The 25,110-nt window shown below is 35.0% G+C and overlaps 2 protein-coding genes across 9 annotated transcripts in view; one reads left to right on the forward strand and one right to left on the reverse strand.

The window, feature by feature from the left end:
• The window catches only part of LOC109046093 (cytohesin-1), a 60,392-nt gene extending 58,086 nt beyond the window's left edge, over positions 1–2,306 (forward strand). For all 6 annotated transcript variants that reach the window (XM_042735856.1, XM_042735858.1, XM_042735854.1 and 3 more), the window contains 2 exons: positions 41–195; positions 1,192–2,306. In XM_042735856.1, coding sequence (XP_042591790.1) covers positions 41–195; positions 1,192–1,270 — 234 coding nt within the window. In that variant the 3' untranslated portion in view covers positions 1,271–2,306. The remainder of the gene's footprint in view (positions 1–40; positions 196–1,191) is intronic.
• A 573-nt stretch (positions 2,307–2,879) lies between these two features.
• On the reverse strand, positions 2,880–24,127 carry LOC109046094 (CDP-diacylglycerol--glycerol-3-phosphate 3-phosphatidyltransferase, mitochondrial-like). 3 transcript variants are annotated; one of them, XR_006156143.1, is made up of 12 exons: positions 23,973–24,127; positions 21,468–21,671; positions 20,702–20,780; positions 20,110–20,206; positions 18,127–18,316; positions 17,691–17,869; positions 12,021–12,436; positions 10,299–10,374; positions 7,828–7,976; positions 6,983–7,147; positions 6,507–6,620; positions 2,880–3,705 (listed from the first exon to the last, which is right to left on the reverse strand). XR_006156143.1 is itself a non-coding variant. In XM_042735860.1 (11 exons), the coding sequence occupies exons 1-10, from the start codon at positions 24,086–24,088 to the stop codon at positions 7,028–7,030; spliced, it is 1,626 nt and encodes a 541-aa protein (XP_042591794.1). In that variant the 5' UTR covers positions 24,089–24,127; the 3' UTR covers positions 2,880–3,705; positions 6,983–7,027. The 3 variants fall into 3 exon arrangements, 2 of the variants coding, with proteins under 2 accessions (XP_042591794.1, XP_042591795.1); XM_042735860.1 differs by lacking the exon at positions 6,507–6,620; XM_042735861.1 differs by lacking the exon at positions 2,880–3,705 and having other exon boundaries at positions 4,466–6,620.
• Between the last annotated feature and the right edge of the window lie 983 nt (positions 24,128–25,110).

The raw sequence follows: 25,110 nt of genomic DNA on the forward strand, positions 1-25,110 counted from the left end.
AGGGATAAAAGCTTCTTCTAAAGTAGCTCTCTTTACACAGAACTGCTTTGAACTCTTCATCCCAGACAACAAGGATCAGGTCATCAAAGCCTGTAAGACTGAAGCAGATGGTCGGGTTGTGGAAGGAAACCACACGTTCTACCGCATCTCAGCACCAACAACAGAGGAGAAAGAGGAGTGGATCAAGAGCATCAAGTAAGTCTTCCTCTCATCTGGCCCTGACACAAGTTTTAATACGCACAAGAAGCATTTTGAGACAGATTGGACTTGAACCCAGAATCACAGCTAATTCACAGAGCCCTGCTTTTTTGCTTACTAAAAATCTGTAGTGGCATGTTTGTAATATATTGTTGTATTTTTATAGTTTTTTTATGATTTAAAACACATTTAGTTCTTAAATTCTGCAGTTGAATCTATTGATTATTAATATTGTTTATTGTGAATGTCAGACATAAAATACAGAAGATGTACAGTCTAAACCGTAACTTAAAACTGAAATTAAATCTATTAATATTGTGTTATTTGAAATAAAATATAAATGTAAGATGTAAGTTTATAATAAAACCAAAATGAAAATAATGAAATAAAACTGAAAATAATAATTAAAAGCTCTTTCAAAATATAAATAAATACTTCCACAATATATAAGTAATATTAATATCACACTGGAATTTTGGTAGTAATTCTCATTATTCATGTGTGATATAATAAAAAAAAAGAAAAGTCAATCAATATTGAGCATGGACTTTTTCTAAGAGTTATTTTTAATTGAAAAATTAAATATTACTTTTTTTTTTTTTTTTTTTTATTTGCTGTTTTTTTTTTTTATAATTGTTTTATTTTTTTTTTTTATTTTAATTTGATATTTTTTTTTTTATTTTTTTTATAAAATTTCCATAAACATTTTTTTTCCTCACATTGATATAATAGCAAAAATAGTTTGTAATTCAGTTATTCTCTACCAAATACTCATACAGACATCCTTAATATACTCACCTCTGTCTGATCCACAGGTGGATATAATATTGATATAATACAATACATTAATACTCACATTGATATAATATAATAGCAAAAATAGTTTGTAAATAGTGGAAATTTTCCAAAAAAAAATGCCAAAAATCATAATTCCGAAAGTAAGTAAAAAAAAAGCAAAAAAAAATTATTTTCTCCCTTTATCATTCTCTCCAGGGCTGCCATAAGCAGAGATCCTTTCTACGAGATGCTTGCTGCCAGGAAGAAGAAAGCCTCATCTCTGAAGAGACAGTAGGGCTGCATGGAGACCCGCAAAAAGATGTTTGTACATGGACCTGGAAAAGAGGCGAATGATAAACGGAAGCCATAACGCTGGATTGGAGCGATATTAATCTCAGGAATGACCTGGAGTTTTGAAGGTTATCGTGCAGTTGGCTTTCTGAGAAGTTGTCTGACATTTATGTATGTTTAATTCTCATGAACGGACATTGAGTGCTCACGTACATCATCATCATCTCAAATCAGCAGGTCTGACTGAATGTGGATCTCATTGAGCTTTTGTAAGCTTGCTGCAGACATGACCGTTCCTCTCTGTGCTTTGATACATATTAAATGCTAATTGTGCACCTATTTTTACACTGCTATGTACTGTAAATATCTGGGAGAGTTTTGGCCTTGTTTTGTTTGAGACTATCTAGCTTTGTTTTTCTATTGGCTTCTGATCTGCTGTCATATTTATGTTTTTTTTGTGTTGTTGGCTAGACATTTTTCACATTTTGACAAAGTTTGTCTTTCCATTTTATACTGCCCTAAAAACAGAAGTTGAGTGCTTGGGTGCATTCTGATTCATGAAATGATTTTTTTTTTTATTTTTTTTTTTGATGCGATTTATTTAGCTTAAACAGTGTTTTATTTAAAATATCAGGACATTATTCACTGATCTCATAGGTGGCCTTGAAAGACTGTGAAATCCAAAAACATTTCATTACGTTTGGTTCATATTTATGGAAAAAATGTCAAATTAAACTACTGATTTAAGCGTTTATTCTTACTGTTTTGTATTTTACCACTTTAAATGTACTGGTTGAATTAACACACCCAAAACACATTTTTTTCTGCTTTTATATGCACTGTAAGTTGAGAGAAAACTCTTAAATAGTAATTTATCAATGCTGTACATATTTAAACGTATAGGCTGTTTTATTTTTTATTGTCAAAATATACTTTGTGCAAAAGTAATGGGGTGAAAAAAAGGTTTTGACCCGTTAAGTTCATTTCACCACTGCTATGTAATCTTCTGCTTAAAATAAATCTGAAATGATTGAGCTTTACAAATACAATTATTTTTTTCCTATAGAGAAGACAAACTACATTTTTTTTTTCCACTTTTCAGTGCCTTTAATTAGTGGTTACTTAATGAATTGAAAGTTTCTCAGTATATCGACATTTACTGAAAATAACCAGGATTTTTTTTTTTTTGTGTGTGTATTTTTTTTTGTGGTTGTTGTGAAAAGATATAGGTGTCACATATGTGTTTTTCATATAATATATCTCTCTAAAATGTGTGTTTTTGAGTTTTTTTATTCTTAAAAACCACTTAAACATTGACCAAAAAAAAAAAAAAAAAGAGAAGTCTTTATATAGTACATTTTTGGCCGCTTGTCCATTAGAGGACGTGGCTTTAAGGTCTCATCTCATCTCAAAGAGCAGGAAACAGTTCCACTCAAAAGTTTCTTCTCTTCCAAACGCTGTTATTCGTGACATTTAAATCCAATTAAATGCAAGTCACAAAAGAAAAACAACAAAAAGTCATCTGGTCTCAATATGTTAATCCTTATAAATAATCGAACACTCTTGCTCCATGCACATTGGCACCAAAATTAAAACATTCTACGGAAAAAGGGTAGTATTGAAGTTTTTATTACAAAACCAACATTGTTTTTAACTTCTGCAAAGCAGCGCTTAAATTGATGTTAAACTAATACTACAGAAGTCCCTATAAATAAGTGATGAAAGTCATATGCTCAGTACTCATTTTGTTTCTGCCATGGAATAAAAAGGTTCTTGCATCAAAATTTTGACTTCTGTTCTTATATTTATTTCTTACAATGCAGACGTTTCAGGAAATTCAAGTTGTTTGAACTGAGAAAAAAAGTCTGAATTGTGAGATTTTGCAATAGCCTTAATAAAAAATAAAATATTGTGGCAGAAACAAGCTTCCATAGGTTTCACGCAGTGGATGTGAAATATGGAAATTTTACACATGGCTGAGGTAATAAAGGTTTCTTAAATCAAGGCGCGAGATCAACGTAATTTCAACCAATAATAATGCAGTAAAAAAGTACAAGTAGAAATGGTAAGGGTCATTTTTGAACAGTATCTCATTAAAGTGAAAAAAAAAAATGTTTACAGAAAAAAAAACTTTACACGTCAGATGCACTGCACATCAAACTGATGGCCAAATGTTCATATCTGCTAGACTGCTTACAAATATTTGTCTATCACACTGGCAGGAAATACTGTATACTGGATTTACATGCATTCTCTTCTAACAATGAGGTTGTGTGAGGCAGAATGAATGTTACGGAATCAAACAGCACAGAGTGCTTTCTAACATCACTGGAGCTCACTGGGACAGTCATCTTCATCATAGCCATCTGCATCCAGCAAACCAGCAATATTTTTAAATGCCTCTTTTACAAATCAAACACGTGTAGTCCCACTTTTCATCTAAAAAAAAAATAAAAGGAAAAACAGGTGATCTTACTACTTTATTATTATCAACACATAACACACTTTGCAAAATACACTACAGTTCAGCTGTTTTGAGTTGGTAATATTAAAAAAAAAAAAAATTGAAATGCACCTATGGTCCTCAAGGTTGCATTTATTTTATTAATGTAATTAAAGTTAAATTATGATTGTTTTTTTATTATATTATTTTAGTCTTGTCTTGTTTTTTTTTATTTGTAATTCTTTTTATTTTTTTTGTTTATTTATTTCGTACTATTATCAGTGTTGAAAGCAGTTGTGCTGCTTAATGAATCTTGGAAACATAATTTTTTGATTAATAGAAAAGTAAAAAATAACTTTGAAATAATTTTTTTTTTTACATTATATATGTCTTTACCGGCACTTCTGATGAAATTAATGCATCCTTACTGAATAAAAGTATTTTCTTTCACACACACACACACACGGCACTTCTGATGAAATTAATGCATCCTTACTGAATAAAAGTATTTTCTTTCAATCCTTCCTTAATAAATATATGTATTTTCTTTCACACACACACTCATTGCTTAATTAATGTATTTTATTTTTTTCTTTCACACAGAAAATATTACCTAGATTTCTACAATTTTATGATTAATTACAATTATATGCGGATTTAGAGTTATTTTTGTGATTAATTTCAATAAAATGCACAATTATATGTGTATTAAAAATTACAAATTCATGTATCATCTTTGTCAGCAGCAAAAAAACATGTAATGCATGTGATTATTCACTAGAGGGCAGAGGGAGTACTAAGTAAAGTAAATAATTGTCAAATGAAACTTTTCTTGACTACAGACAACCCTGCTGCAAGTCAAAATGAGCAACTTTATAGTATTATTACATAACGTCCTTTATATTTTGATAACTTTCCAAATGCAATATACTCAATCAAGCAGTGACTGGAATTTTTGTTAAGGCCATTTCCTTAGAAATGTGATTCACTGACAAAGACATAGTGGAGAAATTCTTCCCAGTAAGTGACACCTCGACTGTTCTGCAATGATTCTGGGAAACTATCCCTAAAATTCTGTAGAATGGATTTCAACATGGCCAGGAATACTATAATACCACAGTGGACACTCATGTCACACTTTTATATGTCTACACCAGTGGATGATAATGTTTTGTCATCTGCTGCTTTAAATGCTCAAGCTCTTTTAAATTGGGGTGGATTCTGATTGGCGGTTAAAAATTGTCCTCAAAGTAATACCAACTACTTTGTTATTGTTATAATTATAGCTGTGGACTTCCCTATTCCCATAAAATGGTTATTACAACATTATAGCTATCATTACACTTACTGTCTAGTAAGTCCAGTCAGCTACAAAAAAAGGAAGAAAAACAAGCTACTTCTGAGAAAACACTAACACCGTTTTTTGTTGTTGTTTTTTTTTAAACATTTTTAAGCATTTTGGGTCACTGTACACTCATATTAATAGATGAAAAGATCAAAATATATATTTAACACATACAAATTTGGGGATGGTAGCTATTCCACCTCTGCTATGCTTTCAGCTGATTTTGTGTGTACTGCTCATGCTAAATGCAAGGAAAAGAGGTAGAGACCTTTCAGCTTAATTCGAATTTTCATAACGTACAAAGCGTATTTTGTTAATACCAATGGCTTTGGCTCAAAGTTAAACATAATCTTAAATCCTGACATTTCGCAAGCGAGACAGAGAATGTTAGTAATCAAATGGAGGCGAGGGAAGGAATCGTGCAGCACGCAGAAAGAGCAGCTGTAACAGACTCCAGATGTGAGCGACGGAGGGCTCACGGAGGTCACTGCCAGTGCAGCTGAAGTCTGGTTCTGACAGCACTGGAATGGCCAGATTCATGCTGTGGTCTGACCATGCTAGCTCTACGCTGGGCTGTGTGACGGGGATTTGGGTTGAAGGAACCACTGGAGTGACAATGTAAATTCTTCAGAACCCGCTGTCTGGCAAGCTGGGGTTTTATATATCTATGTTCGGGGAAAGTCTGACTATACCGAGCGCAAGAGAGCCAAGTCATTCGTTTGGAAGCGGAATAAAATGCTGAATGCTGTTTTTGTTTGCTTTAGGCTAGTACCTTCTGAGCATTTCATGCGAATGCCTCGTTTATGCTTCAACATAATGAAATGCACATAATACCCAATACCACCGAACCATCCCTGCTGGAAAAATCCGGCTTAAGATGGTAGAGGCTTACACACGGCAGCTTAAATTCAACATGAATTACCATTTGTAAGCCATTTCATTTCAGTAATGTGACATTAGCATATGAAACAGGACAATCAACTAAACCGAAATAGGTGAGACATGATTTTATCCACTGGGAATTAATTGGATTGTGAAAAATTGACTGTTTAAGTGCTAAAACTAAAATTTTACAAAAAAAGTTGCATTTGTTAATCCAAGTTAACTACATTAACATTGATATCAATCATTAGTTAACATGAGCTAACAATGAACAATACTTAGTGTTAATTATCATACGACAAGATATAGAAGTCTGTTATTAACCCATAGGTCCAATTATGTTATTTTAAAGCGCCCCCATTATGGATTTTTGAAATGGACTTTTCATGCAGTGTGTAACAGCTCTAAGAGAATGAAAAGTTTTAAATCTGAAAGTGCACCTTGTATAAAGTTGTCTCTCAAAAGAAAAAGTCGACTCATTAAATCATTAAACGAGTCGTTTTTAAGCAGTTTCATGTTGACGTCAACATGAAATATTAGCATATTGCCCACCAACTTGTGCGCACTGACCCGGAAAACTTGAAAACTTGGTCAGAATGAAAATGCAAATTCATTCTTTGCTAAATAGCTTGTTGGGTTGTTGGTTAACATTGTCCATTAGACCTCTCAGCTTAAGTGACGTCTCTGGAAAAGGCACAGGAAGTGTCAGTTATTACATTTGATGAAAGATTAGGATGAAAATGTTTTCTTTAGAATAAAAGCTATCGGTGAATCATTAACAATAAGACCAAGAACAAGTATTAAGATGGCAAATAAGGTTCATGTTGACTTTAAGGTGGTCAAGATGGTTTTTGGAACAAGGTCGACCAGCTAATAACCAGCTTGGACACAATAATAACCAGTTTGGCCTGGCTTCTATATTCCAAAAAGCAGCTCCCATCTTAAGATGTATTTTCCAGAAGGAATTGCTCATGTCTGAAATACCGCTAAAACTAATCACGTCTGATAGGTTTAAAACATGCTTCAAAGGTATGTCAGTAACCAACCTGTCACAGACAGGGAGAGATCCATCACCTCAGGCCTGCTGAACTTTAGAAGAAGTTCTTGATGAGTGGCGTTACCAGTTTGACCCACAGCTTTACACGGCGGTCTGGCTGATTAAACGTAGAGTTTGACACTTGTGTTGAACTCTGGTACAACATCTCCTGCTCCTGGATAAGACAGAAAACATGATTTCACTTAAACTATCTTTTTTAAACCTTGCTATCTCAAGGGTTGTGTCATCTTTTTACTACAGAACTGATTTTAACTGATCTTTTAATCACCTGATCCGTGAAGATTACAGGAACCTTTCACTTCACAAACTATAAAAACTGATGACAGTTAAACTTTATTGCAGCCTCTGTTCCCAGAATGAACAGTAAAGATTAATGTTTATGGTATATCCTTTATATGTAATGCTGTTTGAGATAAGAAAGATAAACAGACCCCCTTTGCTTTCTAGTAAAAGAAAAGCTGCAGCGTTAAGGACTCTCACAGGATTTAAATCTGTTAATACTGAATTATTCCATTATCATAACATGATAATGCCCATTAAAGTGATTGTTCACCCAAAAATGAAAATTCTGTCATTAATTACTCACCCTCATGTCGTTCCAAACCCGTATTCATCTTCAGAACACAAATTAAGATATTTATTAAGATATTATGAGGGTGAATAATTAATGACAGAATTTTCCTTTTTTCGGTGAACTCATTTGTAAGGGCTCCCGTAAGCCCTTACAAATGACCAGCCATTCATTTCATAGTTAGTACTAACAACTACTAAAATGCATCACAACCCAAGATTTATGGGGTACTGTAGGAAACAGAGGTGCAGAGGAAGTCCAACCTGTTGCAGTTGCATCTGGAGTTCCTCATTCTCTGTTACTATGGCAATCTGAGCCTCCAGATCCCTGTGCACAGAGCGATAGCCGAAATTTGGGGAGCCAATGAGAGTGAGGCAGGGGCTGTCTCTTCCTCCCACATAGTACCACAGACCTGCGAAGAGTGGAAAAAATACCCTGAAATGTAACTTTTCAACCAGTAATGATGATAAGTGCTTCATATTACTGGACAGTTGTTTATTATGACTCAAACCACTCTAAAAATAATCTTGGTGCCTTCACACTGACAAATATGCAGATGTGGCAGATGCTTCAAAGCAGCTGATAGTGTCAGTATCTGTTTCCTGGTCACATGGGTTTAAAAGGTGTGGTGTCTATACAACAGAAAACATTTTATTTTCACAGTCAACAATGCATGACTACACACTAGAGGAAAAAAAATAAAAACAAAGTGTCATTCAAATTATGTACACTAACCAGACATATGTTCTATTAATAGGCAGCAGGAATTACTTGCCACTTCAAACACTTGCCAAACATAACCACCCTCACCCTGGCCTGAGGTGCTGAAACACTCATCATCGTGTATTCCCTGACGGGAATAATTTAAAATTCATTCCTGAGGACTTCCTTATAAACACAAATCCAGGAATTAGCCTTTATACATAATTATAAATGCCTTTATGCTTAATTAGATTAAATCCAACTTCAAACCAATAAACAAACACAATCCTTGAACTGTTTTTTGATTCACATCGTAACACTGGGTTATTCTATTATAGACCACTTTGTTGATCATAAACTAGTGTTCAAAAGTTTAGGGTGAATTTGTTACTTCAATAAATTTATACTTTTATTTAGAAAAGGATGCATTAAATCAATCAATACTTTTTACAAAAAAATATATATATATAAAAAAGGTATTCTTTTCAACTTTCATTTGATCAAAAAATCCTGAAAAAAATTAATTATGGCTTCCAAGAAATATTAAGCAGAACAACTGCTTTCAACAGTGACATCAATTATTATTGTAGAATGATTCCTGAAGGATCATGTGACACTGATGACGGGAAAAATGACTGCAGAAATTCAGCTTTACCATCACAGGAATAAAAGTACAAAATAGTTCTTTTTAAATTGTAATAATTTTTCATAAAATTTATATTTTTAATTCAGTCAAATAAAATGCATAATGCTTGAGCATAAGACTTTTTCCAAAAGCATTCTTTTGAAAGGAAGTGCAATTGGTCCAAACTAGTTTTGCACAAATTGACTTGGAATCGATGTTCTTCTGCCTTCCGGCATTTGTGGAACCACTTTTTTCCAAAATATTATTCATTAGCATTTCCTGTGCACAAGCACTTTAAGAACGCTAAATTAGATTTTTACTTAATTTACTTGATAATTTTTTTGTTATACATGTGTTGATATATCTGATTGTGTATTATATACTAATAACCTTTTTTTTAAACACATGAATTTCCTAACAAAATGATAAATAATCAACAAAATAAAAAAGTTCTTTGAGCTGTGAACTTGAACATTTATCTCAATGGTTTTGGCATGTTACTCCACTTGAAGTAAACAACCTACTTGCTGCCAAATTTGAATGGCTGCCAAAGGAAAACATGCTTTTTGGTGACAAAGGTATAGTTATGGCATGACACATTGTGCAGAAGTCTTAACTGAGTCCATCTCACTGTCTCTTTCCTGACGAGCCACGTGGGTCTCGTGTAGGTTGAAGGCCAGCGTCAGAATGGCAAGCTAATGTTCATTGATTCTCTCTGTAGCTCAGCTGCGGGGACCTCTGCACCCTGTCTGTTCCCACTTCAGCTCCACTGTTTACAAGAAATGACGGCATGACAAGGCTTTATCTAATAAGCCAGACTTCTCAACAGGAGCCTGAAATTGAATTCCACTGACGCTGCTCAGGTTTGTCCAGCCTCTATTTTTCTCCAGACGTCACTATTTTTTTCTGTCCTTTCAGGTCAGGGGCTTTTATTAAAGTGTATGAGGATACTCAGTTAAAGCCATATGAACAACCAAATCAAATTTATTATGAATTCATGCATTTTTAAAGCAAACTAAAAATCACTCACAGTTACAAACACAGACAGCAGGTTGAGAAATAACACAGTGGCGATCGAGTTGCTTTTGGCTCAGTGGTGCATTTGATTTGTCTTAAACAACATACTGAAACAGTAAAGCTGAAATAGCTTAACATTCAACAACAGCCAGAAAACGTGGCCAAAGCATACCTCTGGTTTACAGGGAAAACATCACATGTGTCTGGCAGCCTCTGTGTCCTGAAGCTGTCCAGGAAGAGCTCTGAGGCTATTCAATCAGAGGTGCTGGGAATCCTGCTCTGCGCATTAAATTATGAGCTTTCCTGTTACACCCAATTTTTGGGAATGGGCTGATCCACTTCAGTGCTTCAAAAAAAAAAAAAAAAAAAGTGCAGAAGATAAACACGTACCTTTAGCATGAAATGTCCAATCTGGGCGATGGTATTCATGCAAGAGGACACGACTCTGCTGTCCCAGCTGACACACCTGAAACGAACACAATGATGAGTGCTTCAGTTTAAGAAAAACCAAGAATACAAGAACAAACATTAAAATATATATATATTCTGATAGTTATAAAACAGCAGAACTCAAACCCTGCTAATTCAGTGCATTTGTAGCTGCAGCACCATCCACAGAACAAGAAACAATTATAAACTGCAAAATAGTGTTAATTTTGTTAAAGAAATTTCGTTTTTTCCAAGTAGAGACAACATTGACATTAATCACTAACTAAAACACTAATAAAACTCTTTATCCACAATTTCTCTATAACAAATAAAAAAAAGTTTTCATACTTGGGGTTGCCAGATGTCAAGAGTTGAAATCCCTCTATAAGCGCTTCACTCTTAAAAGGAAATTTTTTGCCCGGTTTTTTTTTTTTTTTTACCAACTGGGCAACTATTCTTTCTTACACTATGGAATTAGGGTTGGAGCTAAACTCTGCAGGACACCGGCCCTCCAGGACTGAGTTTGGACACCCCGGTGTAGATTAATACACTCCAACCTACATGTTTGTTGTTTTTAGTTCTTTCAGCACTTTTTCCATAGTGTAAGAAAGCGTGCGTGTGAATAGTTGCCCGGTTGGTTAAAAAAAAAGAAAAAAAACCGGGGCAAAAAATCCTGGCCCTCCAAGACTGAGTTTGGACACACCTGATCTACACTGAGAAATTCTTCTCAAACAAAAGTGTAAAACAGTGTGTGTGTTCCTTCAAAATGGTTGTTTGCACTGTTTGCTGCAACTAAATCTGCCATCAAAGCCCCACAGTGACTAATCGTAATAAATCCAAACATGGATCTCAGGTATGCTATTTGTGATTGAGGTTGCCGAATAAATGCACTTATGCAACCTCTGTGCCACAATACAAAGTCTTTTTATTGTTGTTGTTTTAATAGAATGACATTGCCAGTGTTTTAGCTTTTGAGTTTTACTAGATTTAATTATGCAGAGGGTGTGTTTGTGATAATAAATCCGTAAACTAGATGAGATAAAATAAACCATGTGTATGTTGAAAGGTGAAGGTGACACTGAAGACTTTAATAATGGTTGCAGGAATAAATTACATTTTAAATGATAGCTAACAAAAAAAACCTATATTATTGTTTATACTGTATTTTTGACCAAATGAAGGCAGCTTTCAAAAACATTATAAACCCAAATTGCAAACTTTTGAATTCTACTGTATATCACAATTTACTGCAATATTCTTAAATTGATCATCTAGAATTAAATACTTTTTGGACACAAATCAAAAGATTATTAATTTTAAACAAAAATGAATGAGAAGTTTGGCACGAGTACAAAAACAATAAAAACAAAAGATGTAAAATTGGAATGCATTATAAATATTTTTGGTGGTTATAAAATAGCCAATACTATATGCAACAGTAAGCTCACAAATCAGTTGAATTATATGTTAACGTGGAAATTTGTAATGGTGCCTGGCAACCATAAAACAACCTATAGTTACATTATGTCTATACTAGACGTGGGTGGCATGACTTGACAAAACTAAATTGCCCCTTTTATAAATAACAGAGTTCTCTACACTTAAGTGTTCATCTCTGTCAACACAGGTATATACACATCATATTGCCCAGCCCTGTGCTAAACTGTAGAAAAAAATGCATACCTTATTGTAGAACTGTCGTGCGAGGTGAACGTAGGCCTCAGGAATTGCTCCTGCTACTCCTTTGGCTCCAAAAAAACCATTAACCTCTGGAGAGGCCATGAGGATACGGTAGTCTGCTGCTGCACCCAGCACCAGCTGCATGTACGTGTGCGTCAGGTTGAAGTAACCCGATGTCAGATAGACAACTGAGTCTCCACCTGCCTCTGTGAGCAGTCGTTTGGTTACTTGTTCATCCAGATGAATGCCAAGGGGCTTCATTTGCACAAGTGGAAAGATCCAGGTGTCATTTGGCACCGTTCCATCCGAGTCTGGGATCTCCGAGCATTCTGCCTCCAGCATGCTCTGCCGGACACGGGCGGTGTTCACCACTTCCTGGATCCGTCTCTGTGCCGATGCAGAAAAGTCTGCTCTGTTACCTGTTAGACCACAGAAAGAGCACATTTGAGAACACTCAACACTTGAAACACTTAAATATTAGATACATTTAGACTGTGTTCCAAAAACTAGTCAGCTGCCAACATAGGCAGCATTTCAAGCACAGCTGTTCCAAAAACTAGGTTTTTGGCAATCACTCATGTCTTCTGTGGAGAAGATGACCCTATAATGATGTGTTGAGATCAGTGACAAAAAGCATACAAAGCAGCATTAAAAGCTAAATGATGATTATAACTATATTTCCTTCACTAATAACAAATACAGATAGAAATAGATTGATAAAGTTAAATAAGACTATTATATCTGACATTTCTGTGTACTACAGAACATATTTTAGCTTATTGTAGTTTGGGGTAGGTAAGATTTTAATGTTTTTTTTTATGCTCACCAAGGCTGCATTTATTTGATCAAAAATACAGTAAAAACAGTAAAAATAAACATTTCTATTACAATATATTTTAGGATGTAATTTATTCCAATGATGCTAATGCTGAATTATCAACAGTCATTACTCCAGACCTCACTGTCACACGATCCTTCAGAAATTATTTTAATATGTCAAGTTTATTATTATTATCAATATTAAAAACAGTCGAGCTGTTTAAAATTATTGTGGAAAATGTGATACATTTTTTCAGGATTTTTTGTTTGATGACCAGAAGATTCAAAACATTATTTAAAATATACATTTTTGTGACATTATAAATGTGACCCTGGACCACAAAACCAGTCATAAGTAGCACAGGTATATTTGTAACAACAGCCAACAATACATGCCATGGGTCAAAATTATTTTTTTTATGCCAAAAATCATTAGGATATAAAGTAAAGATCATGTTTGATGATGATATTTTGTAAATTTCCTACCGTAAATATATAAATTTTTGATTAGTAATATGCATTGCTAAGAACTTCATCTGGACAACTTTAAAGGTGATCTTCTCAATATTTAAATTTTTTTGCACTCTACAGATTTTCAACTAGTTGTATCTAAGCCAAATATTGTCCTATCCTAACAAACCAGCTTAAGATATTTTGAAGAATGCTGGTAATCAAACAGTTGTTGGTCACCATGTACTTCCATAGTATTTCTTTCCCTACTATGGAAGTCAGTGGGGACCAGCAACAGTTTGGTTCTTCGAAATATCTTCTTTTGTGTTCAACATAAGAAATTTATACAGGATTGGAATGACATGAGGGTGAGTAAATGATTAGAATTTTTGAGTGAACTATTCCTTTAAGAGGTTCTATTTCAGTTAGCATAGCAGCATAACTCATTAGGTTTTGAAAAGGTGCTTTGTGTCAATCCAGTTAAAATGCCTGATAGTAATGATAAACAGAACGATTCTAAGTAACTGATCTTAACAGGTTGTTTACACTTATTTGAACAGGTATGCAAGCGAAACGACACGCAATCCATTCCTCCTCCAATCCAATCCATTCTATCAGGTATTTGCTCATGCGAGATCCTGCAAATGCATGATCAAAACCTCAGAGACACGGGTCAATAACTGCTGACTGTCTGGAAAGGCGCTCTGTCAAACCCTGGCGCCTCTGCTAGACATAATGTGCCACGGTGAGTCATAGCAAGAGAGATAATCTGTAAATAATGAATTAGCTTCAGGGCAGAACGCTGCATGTTGGTAATGTATGACAGAAGCCTGCTGCTTCATGGTGTCTGAGCTTATTTGGTTAACACAGAAAATGTGCAGCAAGGGCCGCTCGGAATATTTGGTTTGTTAAATTCAGAGAACAAGAAAAAGTGAAAGCCTCTGCAAATATATGTGGACGACGGAGAACAAATAAACGGCCCTTTAAAGCAGGATACAGGGGCTTTCCCCACAGACGCAAAGCCAGCCACCCCAAGCCTCCAGGCCTCAGAGGTCCAAACACATCCAGTTAACAGGGCCACGGAGTTCAGTGGCTCTTACCGACAGACTGCGGGATCCAATTACTGGAGATACAGGGGCAGGACCGAACTGCCGACTCAGCGGATAAGCTTCTCAATGGACTAGCGTTCTAGTAACTCTTACTGGAAGATGAGGCTTTTTCTCCGAACATATACATTCGCAGACAAGCTGCATAAAGAAATGTCACCCTGACTCGAGTGCATGTGCTTTTTAGTCTGATATTGTCCTCCTTTTACCGTCATACATCACTATTCTCGCTGTTGGCTATCACTCCATCATTTCCCGTCGACCTCATTGTCTTGACAGACTGTATCAAGGTCCAAATAGCTCCTTCCCGAACCTATCATCCTCCTGCATCTCTCCTTTCCTACCCTCTCAGCACAGATCACTTACCACCAGCAAGGTGACATCATTGCACTATTTCTGGGATCTGTGACAAACTGTGGCTCCACTCCACCACGATTATGTCATCGAACGGCGCTGGGTTACGGATATGGAACGAAGCTGAATGAGCATAATCACTCATTCACTTGCTGAGCCTGGAGACTGTAAGACACACCGAGTCATGGCTGAAGCTCAGCATCTCAGAGACCTGAGGCTAGCAAAGCAGGTTTCCGAGCTTCCTGTTACCCAATGTGTTACCACAATGCTGGTGTTACAAGGAAATGAGTGACTTACCATCATTACCTCTGATTCATGTCAGTCAGAGTGGGTGGAAACCACAAGTGTCACTCATTTCTCTTATCAGGCATACTTTTACTGCCAAAAAAAGCTTATGAAGTTGTTTGGTCACTTGCACTTAGACAGTCTAGCAGCATCTAAACAAGGATGCTTTGAATAAATAATAGATATTCATTCCACACAGTCCATTTTAACCAACCGGTACACGTGAAAGCGCAGCACTGAGCCGCCTTGCATGATTAAATTAGGCTGACTTTATTTTAGTGTGATGAATGTTTTTTTTTTGAGCCGTTACACGTGAAAGCGCAGCACTGAGCTGCCTTGCATGATTAATGAATATTCCTTCATTATTTAAAAAAACTTTTACATCTTCAGTTAGCATGGCCATGGCATTCAATTTGAAAACTTTTTAAAAATTGATATATTTATTATTTAATAGTTTTTTTTTTTTTTTTTTTTACCTTTTTTTTGTAATAAATATTGAATATACAAGATGACAAGATGAGTAAAGATTTGCTCAAAAATGTCTGTCTTATTCAATAGAAAATTATATATATAAACACACACACACAGTCATGGCCAAAAATATCGGCACCCTTGTTAAATATGATCAAAGAAGGCTGTGAAAATTAATCTGCATTGTTAATCCTTTTGATCTTTTATTTAAAAAAAAAAAAAAATCACAAAAATCTAACCTTTCAGTGGATAATAAGAATTTAAAATGGGGGAAAATATCATTATGAAATGAATGTTTTTCTCAAATACACGTTGGACAAAATTATTGGCACCACTAGAAATTCTTATGAGTAAAATATCTCAGAAGTATATTCCCATTCATATTCACAATTTTGAACACTCCAGGGTGATTATGAACATTAAATTATTCATCTAAGGCTTCCTGTTTCACAGAAATATAAATATGAGGGAAAACAAAGCCCAAATCCCCTTAATCATCTCAATGAGAAAAACCAAAGAATATATTTCTAATGTGCAGAAAAAGATAACTGAGCTTCACAAATTAGTGAAGTGCCTTTAAGAAAAGAGCTAGAGCAGTGAAAATTCCTATTTCTACCATCATGGCAATAATTAAGAATTTCCATTCAACAGGAAATGTTATAAATCTGTGTGGAAGACGACGTGTCTCTATATCATCCTAATGCACAGTGAGAAGGAGAGTTTGAGTGGCTAAAGACTCTCCCAAGACCACAGCTGGAGAATTGCAGAAAAAAGTTGAGTCTGGGGGTCAAAAACCTTAAAAAAAAAAAAAAAATTGTCAAACAGCACCTACATCACCACATGTTGTTTGGAAGGATTTCAAGAAAAATTCTCCTAGCTCATCCAAAAACAAACTACAGCATATTCAGTTATCAGACATGACTGGAATTTCAAATGGGACTGGCTTCTTTGGTCAGATGAAACTAAAAAATGATCTTTTTAGCATCAAACATTTACGATGGGTTTGGTGAACACAGGGATAAAAAGTACCCCATGTGTACAATGAAATATACTGCTGTATTTTTGATGTTGTGGGCCTATATTTCTGCTGGTTTCTTGTTTAGACACATGGCATCATGGATTCTATCAAATACCAACAGATAAAAAAAAATCACTAAGTGACTGACTCTTATAATGGGCCATGTTTGGATCTTCCAACCGTACAATAATCCAAACACAAACCTCAAACAACAACAACACAAAAATGGGTCAGTGAGCACAAAACCAAGCTTCTGCTATGGCCATTCCAGTCCTCTGACCTGAACCCTGTAGAAAATGAGTGTGGTGAACTGAAGAGAAGAAGCACCAACATGGAGCTGGGAATCTGAAGGATCTGGAGAGATTCTGGATGAAGGAACGGTCTCTGATCTCTTGTCAGGTGTTCTCTAACCTCATCAGGAATTATAGGAGAAAATTTAAAGCTGTTAAACTGGCAAATGGAGGTTTCAAAAAGTATTGAATAAAAGGGTGCCGTTAATTGTGGCCAATGTTTATTAGAGAAAAACATTTATTTCATAATGATATTTCCCCCCATTTGAAATTCTTAATATCCAATGAAAGGTTAGATTTTTGTGAATTTTTTTTAAATAAAAGATCAAAAGGATTAACAATGCAGATTCATTTTCACAGCCTTCTTTGGTCATATTTACCAAGGGTGCCGATATTTCCAGCCATAACTCTGTGTGTGTGTGTATATATATATATATATATATATATATATATATATATATATATATATATATATATATATATATATATATATATATAAAATTTTAAGCGATACATTTTTATACATTGTATTTGAGTGCACGGATTTTAAAGCCAAATCAGGTTCTTGGATTGTAGTGGTGGAACAATGCTATAAAGTTTCACTAAAGTAGGCCAGATTATAGTAGTTAGCTGTATCCTCCACAATCTATCACTCACAATCAGCCTCCAAGCTAGGGAAGTTGTGTTTAGCATTTTATGAACGTGTTTGGGCTTTTTCCTCACATAATGTGGTTTCTAACTTTAATTCCTCATTTCAGAAGCTTTAGAAAGCATATATAAATGAATGCTATGAGGAATTCTTAAAATCCCCTCTCATTGTTTTATATGACATTTTATATTTAAGGAAGTGGCATCTGTTTAAACAGATCCCTCCACTTACCTTTGTAGGGATGCACCATTCCCTCCATCATGTGCACACTGTTGTCAGGCTGCAGCTGCAGTGACACATCGCCCACGGCTCCCACGAGTTCAGCAAAGAAATCAGCCACCTCACCGCAGTCCTCCAGAAGTACATAGCGATCCTGACGATTGGTGAAGTAGGAGTCGCTCAGATTGGCCCTGTATGAGATATCATCATATCACACTCAAGAGTGGGGGAACAAATATTCACCTCCTCCACTGAGCAGAGGTTGTTTGCATGAGCTCTATATGGTCTAAAAACAAACCTAGAACCATGAAGAGCAACAGCTATGGGAATATTTTGAGAGAATTGATGGTATTCACATTGCAAGCATATTTTAGTTACACAGCCATAACATATGTTTGTGAATATGTGTTGTATCTGCTTTTGCTGTGACATATGCATGCATACACACCCACTAATGATGAGACTGTTGTCAAAAATGTATGCCTTGATGTGCTGCACCCCGATGGTTTCATTGAAGCGTTCGGGAACCAGAAGACGCAGCAGCCCCCGCAGGTCAGGTGTGTGGTACAGGGATACTCTCATCTGCTCGGGAAAACGCTGGAGCAGTGACATTAACATTGTGCGGGAATTGTGCTTACCTTTAGATTCAAACACAACAAAGGAGGAAATGAGAAGCAATGAATCAGTGCATACACTTAATTAAGAGTTAAAGGGGAATTCACACTAAAAGTTGATGGAGGTTGCGGTCGTGACAATTATATTATATTATATTGTATTGTATTGTATTATAGCAAGGTTTAATTTCGTATTTTCTCTATTGAAGTAAAGCTGTAAAACAAATTGCTCTTTGGGAACAAATAAAAGTAAAAAAAAAAAAAAAAAACGTTCCAATTCCTTCACTAGCAACTATAGCAAACTATATAGCTTTGATACCAAAGACAGCAGATGTAAAAATGGTCCTTTTCACCTTTTTACTATTTGGACACTCAAAACTTATGTAATGATAAATTATAGATTATTTTTAATTTTCTATTAATCAAAGAATCCTAAAAAATCATCATGGACTCATCTTCTTTTTTAATTTGTATTAATTTTTTAAATGTTTAATGTTTTAAGAAATGTTTATTTTGAGGAGAATCAGTATATTAGAATGATTTCTGAAGGATCATGTGACACTGAAGACTGGAGTAATGGCTGATGAACATTTAGCTTTGCCGTCACAGGAATAAATTACATTTTAAAATATATTACAATGAAAAAAAAAATTAAAGCATAAAAGACATTTAAAAATTGTACACAGCTACACAGCTATTGTAAAGGAGAAAGATGCTTTGGGAATGGGACACTGCTAACTAACCAAATCTTGACCCCTTGGTGCACTCATACTGGTAGGTGTCACATCACGTCACTGCTCATTTCCATAGATGATAATATTGTGAGCACTGCCAACAGTTACAGTTGTTCACGCTAGAAGTCAACAGAAAAAAAAAAAAAACATCTCTCTCTTTGTGAACACCTTCTCATAATGAGAGTCGTTTTCAGGAGATCAAGCAGAACCTAAACCACTAAAATGAAGCTCTATGCTGCAATATGATGCTTCAGTTACCATTAAATATTAGATTATGAATTTTTACATCATCATTGGGAAAGTTGTACAGCACACTGAAAGCAGTCAATGGAATGACTAACAGTTCCTGTCAAGTATTTTGCAAGGTAAAAGAAAAGGCAGGGGTGGGGGGAACAGAGAGGAGGTCTGAACTCCAACCTACAATTACTAAAACTGGAAATCCTCCAAAATTACACCCATGCAGTTATATCAATAGACATGGCGTACATATGTTAGTCAGTGTTCTCAAAGGGAAACAAACACTGGCAGGGGATTTCCTGCAGGCATTATTTCCTTCTAATGGTTCATAGGAAAGTGATCAAAAAGATCAAGCTATGACTGTGCAAAATGCAGTTCAAAAGGAAGTAAAAGAATAATACAGAGGGAGGTTTAAGAATAAGTGATAATGTGAGGCCTTGTTCACACAGCACACAATCTAATCTGGTTTTGAAATCAGATTTTTGGGACTGATTGTCAACACTGTCATTTAATTAATGAAATCAGATTCATCTGATACATGCAGCAATGACTTCATAATTCATGAGATGCATCACTGTATTTTACGCAAACACGTAAATGGTGTGCCTGAAATTGATCACTTTTATGTCATTCTTTTCAATGTGACCATAAATTTATGAATTAGTGAAAAACACTTATCATTGTGATTTAGATCTCTGTGTATTAGATCACAATCCTATGTTTTCGCAGTTCAAACTACAACAACTCCAAGGATTTGGGTTGGACATCCCAAGTGCTGGGGGTCCAAACAAAGCCTGATCATGTGTGTTTGAAATTAGTAAAAAAAAAAAAGAGAATAAAACAGACCTCTCGAGCCTCGGGTATAATCCAGCAGAAAAGACACTTTGAGATCAGGTGCATGATCTTCCTGTGAGCGCTCTAATGCCTCTTCCATACAATCCACCCAAAAGAAATGAGAAAGTCACTGAATACCGTTTACTAGGGTTAACTAAGTTTCTGTACCATTTAAAAAAAAAAAAAATTTGATTCTGTTTCTGCTGCAGGAACCTTATGGCTTGTCTGGCTGGTTTTGCATGTTGATTTGAACCAGGAAATGCATTTTAGCGTACGCTGAGATGGTGATTAAATTCAACTTTTAGATAGAGATTTAGCAACACCACCCGATCAAATTCTGTTGATAAAATTAAATTCTGCTGAGGTCATTTTTCAGAATATGCTTGCATATCTGACTTTGATTGTGACATGAGCTACTGTTTATTCTTAATCTTACATCGGAAAAAAATAGAAGATGAGATATGTTAAACTTCCCTGAGCAGCTTCCTCTTATGTAAAATTCTTAATCAGGCCACAGTCAACTGCACAAAAACAGCCTTTTCTTCTTGGGTTATGTTTTATTTACTGGTCAGTGACAGTTAACGTGTGCAGACAGGTTACATACGAGGTCTTGCTCTAGTGGTCCTGTGCCCAGATACAGTGATGCCATCACCACACGACTCTTGGCTGTCTTGATACGAGCCGGCAAACAGAAAGAACAGAATGAGTTCTTTAACTGAATGAGTAAAGCTTTTTTTCCAAGCTATATTATGACAAAACAAACTGATAAAAAAGTGATTCAAGACAATAAAACTATTTTCTACATAAACACAGCTAGACAATCTTCCGAAATGAAAAAAAAAAAAGGATTTGACCAAAATTCCATTGTTATTCTTGCATTATTTTTTTAGAGCCATATGAAAATTTAAAGCTGTTTTCATGTCAAGATTAAACTACTTTGAATAAAAAGAAGAGACAAATATTAAGCTTAACATTTTTTATAATGTTACAATAAACCTATTAAATATCTAACCACAGAAAAAAATGTAGAATTTTACTTTTAATGTTAAAAATCATAAAACTAATAACAATAGATGAATGATGATGTTTAGAATGGACATTTGGCACAGATCCACCTGTTTTATTAAACAAAACATTCTCTTCTCGTAAGTATCAACCAACAATTTTTTTTTTATATAATGACACAGCATAAATATGACTATAAATAGAAAGGCACTAACTAGAGTGAGATAACATCTGTTAGTAATAAGACATCAGAGATTTCTTTTTTACAACCTTATAGTCATATTTACTGGCAATTCAGTTCTCTGAAGGTGCAATTACTTGGCTTTCACCCAGTAAATGCACACACAAACACACACTCGCATACCTTCATAGCCTGATAAAACTCATCAGGTGAGTGAAGGATGCGTATGCAGCCCCCAGGGACCCTGAAAGCAGGTACATGATCAGCCATCCAGTGGAACCGAGAGTGGAGGCCCTCGGCACCAGTGAAGCCTTGAGGTCTATAGGAGGAGGCCAGGGGGGCAGAGTCTGCTTCTGCCAGGAGAGGGGCCAAGAGCAGCACAGCGGACCTACAGGATGACAGGAAGTGAAAGAGAATTAAAACCTTTAATCAGAATCCAAGACTGGCAAACCTCTTCCACTGTACACACAAAGCACTGTAGTGTTTCCGTTTTATGGCATTAGTAAATATTGTCAAATCTGGTGGCTGAACAGTAATACTGAACTGATGCTTCATATTTGTTTCCTACTGGCTCTCAAACAACATAATAAACATAATATACACTACTGTCAAAAGGTTTGGGGTCAGTTAGATTTTTTTTTGTGCAAGGCTGCATTTATTTAATCAAAAATACCATAAAAGCAGTAATATTGTTAAATATTATTATAAATTAAAATGATTGTTTTCTATTTAAAAATGTTTTTAAAAAGCAAATTATTCTAGTGATGACAAAGCTGAATTTTCAGCAGTCATTATTCCAGTCTTCAGTGTCACATGATCCTTCAGAAATCCTTCAAGAAATCTCTCTTACTATTAAAAATGTAAGATTTTGTAAGATTCAAGATTTTTCAGGATTTTTTGATAAATAGAATGATCAGAACAACCGCATTTTATTTGAAATTGACAGGTATTTTTAACACTATAACTTTGTCACTTTGCAGAATGTAAGTATAACTTTAAAGAAAAATCTTACTGACCCTAAACGGCTGAACAGTAGAGTATTTTCAGCTATTTTTGCTAATTAAAAACAAAATTCTTTATCTTAGTGCTTTTTTGCTTTGTTATTTAGACAAAAAAATAAATAAATAAAAAACACTTAGAACACATACATTTTTTTAACACGTTATAATGGTAATTATATTTGTGAAAATCTGATCTGAAATCTGAGAACAAAATCTTTATTGTTGCTTCCTGGTTTTCAGAACAGTGCATGAAACGGTAAGAATAATTAACAAATTAATACTTCAGCATTTCATTAGCACATGTATTTACACCAAAAACTAATGTTACAGAGCTGATTTGACTGTGCAATATAAACCAGTACATTTTCTAGTTGATTCTGAAAAAAAAAAATATATATATATATATTACCAACTCTCTTTTTCTCAAAACTTGATTTCCAACTACTCAGAACAGAGCCCTAAGTCCAGATCCAAATGCAACAGTGTTCAGAAGACAAAGGCAGTAATATGGTCTGTATGACACAGCATGAAGTCTCAAACTGCAACCCTTCACTCAGATCTACTGCCAAACACCAAGGTCACGTCGAGTTCTCTACAACCCAGACGGTGCTTTTCTTCACAGAACCCAGAGTCTCACCGCACACTACAGTAGATCTCACATAACTCCTGAGAAAACAAAATGAAAAGAGGGGCCTCTGAGAGTGCCATGACCCTGCGGAGAGTGAGCATAAAACAATGCGAAGGTCAGTCGTGGGTGAATTTACAAATCTATACAAGTTATCTAGAGAGTCTCTCAGATGTATCAAAACAAGACCCATGTTTCAAAGCCCTTTATAGATATCACATCTGGCCAAACAAGTTAAGAAAATTCAGGAAAAGGCCTCCACTTATATCAGACTGAAAACTGATTTGATTAAAGCCACCTTTTCAGAAGAATGCAAGCAGTGAATGGCTGCTTTGTAAACCAGTGCTTTAAAGTCTTCTTGAATGCACATCTGATAACAGCAGTTGGAAAAGAACATCTGATCAACTAAAGGCCAACTTGGGCCACATTTTTACATAAGAAAAAATTAAATGGTGGTTATCTGATGGTTAACATGAACAAATGTCCAAGAATTTGGTGTACAGCTGAGCTGTCAGATCATACATGCCTGAATAAAATAGCATTATTTTAATAAAAGGAGGTGCTGACAAACCATATCTGATCATCTGCCGTCAGTCTCGGTTTATTTAGTTGATTTACTATAACCAGTGTGCAGTTTAACAGCTCATTAAAGGGTTAGATAACCCAAAAACGAAGGTTATTTCAATATCAATATTATATTTAATCACCCTTATACGGTTTCAAACTTGCAGGACTTAAATTTTCCTGTGGAACCCAAAAGAATATATTAAGAAGCCACCATTTACATTCGAAACATTTTTTGGGGTGAACTATATCTTTAAGAAAGAAGACATAATGGTGTTTACTGGAAATAAGTAAGAGCGAAAGCAGCAACCATCTTTATTGGTCTAATGTTTACGGCTCATATTCTCAAGCTCACTCTGACAATTCTAACTCCACAAATGAATTTAAGATCTGTCCTTTACTCAACCACAAGCTAGCATTAGCCAAACACGCTTGACTTTAATATTACGCGATATCTATCGACTGTTTTTGTGTTATACAAAAGACCGCTGTCATTTACCCTCTCCTCCGCTCATGTGTCCTGAGAAAGCGATATGTTATCCTCGTTAAACCCCAGCAGAAAGCAGGAGTATACCCAGAGAACACAAGTCTTGTCCATGTCATGGGCGCCGCCATGTTTTCACTGCATTTTGAATGTCAAAACTTTATCTAAACACATAACGTTACCTTGCATGCGGCGTGACAATGTACAAGTGTAAACAACTTGGCAGGTTATAAACAGCGTTGACGAGGTATAATTGTGCGTTTGCTGGTCTCTTATCTTTTTATACGTTTTTATCAGTGTTAAAAATAGCACATTGTCTCTTGTACACTGCACCTTCCCTATTTATATTCGAACTTAACTGTAGCCATCATCTGTACATACAAACCAGTGTCAGAATTTTTATTTTTTTTTATCCCTAGAACTGATTTTTTTTTTTTTTAAATCAAATAAAATATTAAACAATGCCCGTTATGTTACATTTCCTCTAGAACACATTCTAATTGTTTTTAGGAATGCTTTTTTTGTTGTTGTTGTAGCATTCAGTTTCCTAAAATCTTCATTATTTTAGCTTTATATTACTTCAGTATTATATTAGCTGCAGATGCAGCGAATGCAATGATCTGACAGCTACACTGTAAGAACAAATACATGCATAAGTAGATATAATGAAATATTATGTAATATATAACATGAGTAATTTTAGCATACATTTCACGTATTTGTATTCTCACTTGCACCCTTATATAGTTTAAATCATAGTACAATAATTTATTAAATAATATTTAAATAAATAATAAGCATTTATGGTTAGATGCTAAATGTATTCATTTAAATTGCAGTGTATATGTACTCTGCACTATGACAGTGTGATTTTAAAATTGTATTTTACATCATTAGATGATATATATACAATAAAGTCTAGTGGATTTTTTTGAAGGTGGTCTACAGCTGTTATCCTATAGATGGCGTATGGAACAAATCCAGCCAGTAACCCAGAGACAGCCTTGTGAATACGACTGAACTATACTATACTATACTACACTATACTATACTTTTACATAGAAAACTGTAACGTAACGTTAGCGTATAGACTTGCTTTCTATTTCGAATAACCCTATGTAACAAAGTCCCAATAATATGACATTCGTTTAAT

The sequence above is a fragment of the Cyprinus carpio genome, chromosome B12 (assembly GCF_018340385.1).
Source record: "Cyprinus carpio isolate SPL01 chromosome B12, ASM1834038v1, whole genome shotgun sequence".
NCBI classification, from domain to species: domain Eukaryota; kingdom Metazoa; phylum Chordata; class Actinopteri; order Cypriniformes; family Cyprinidae; genus Cyprinus; species Cyprinus carpio.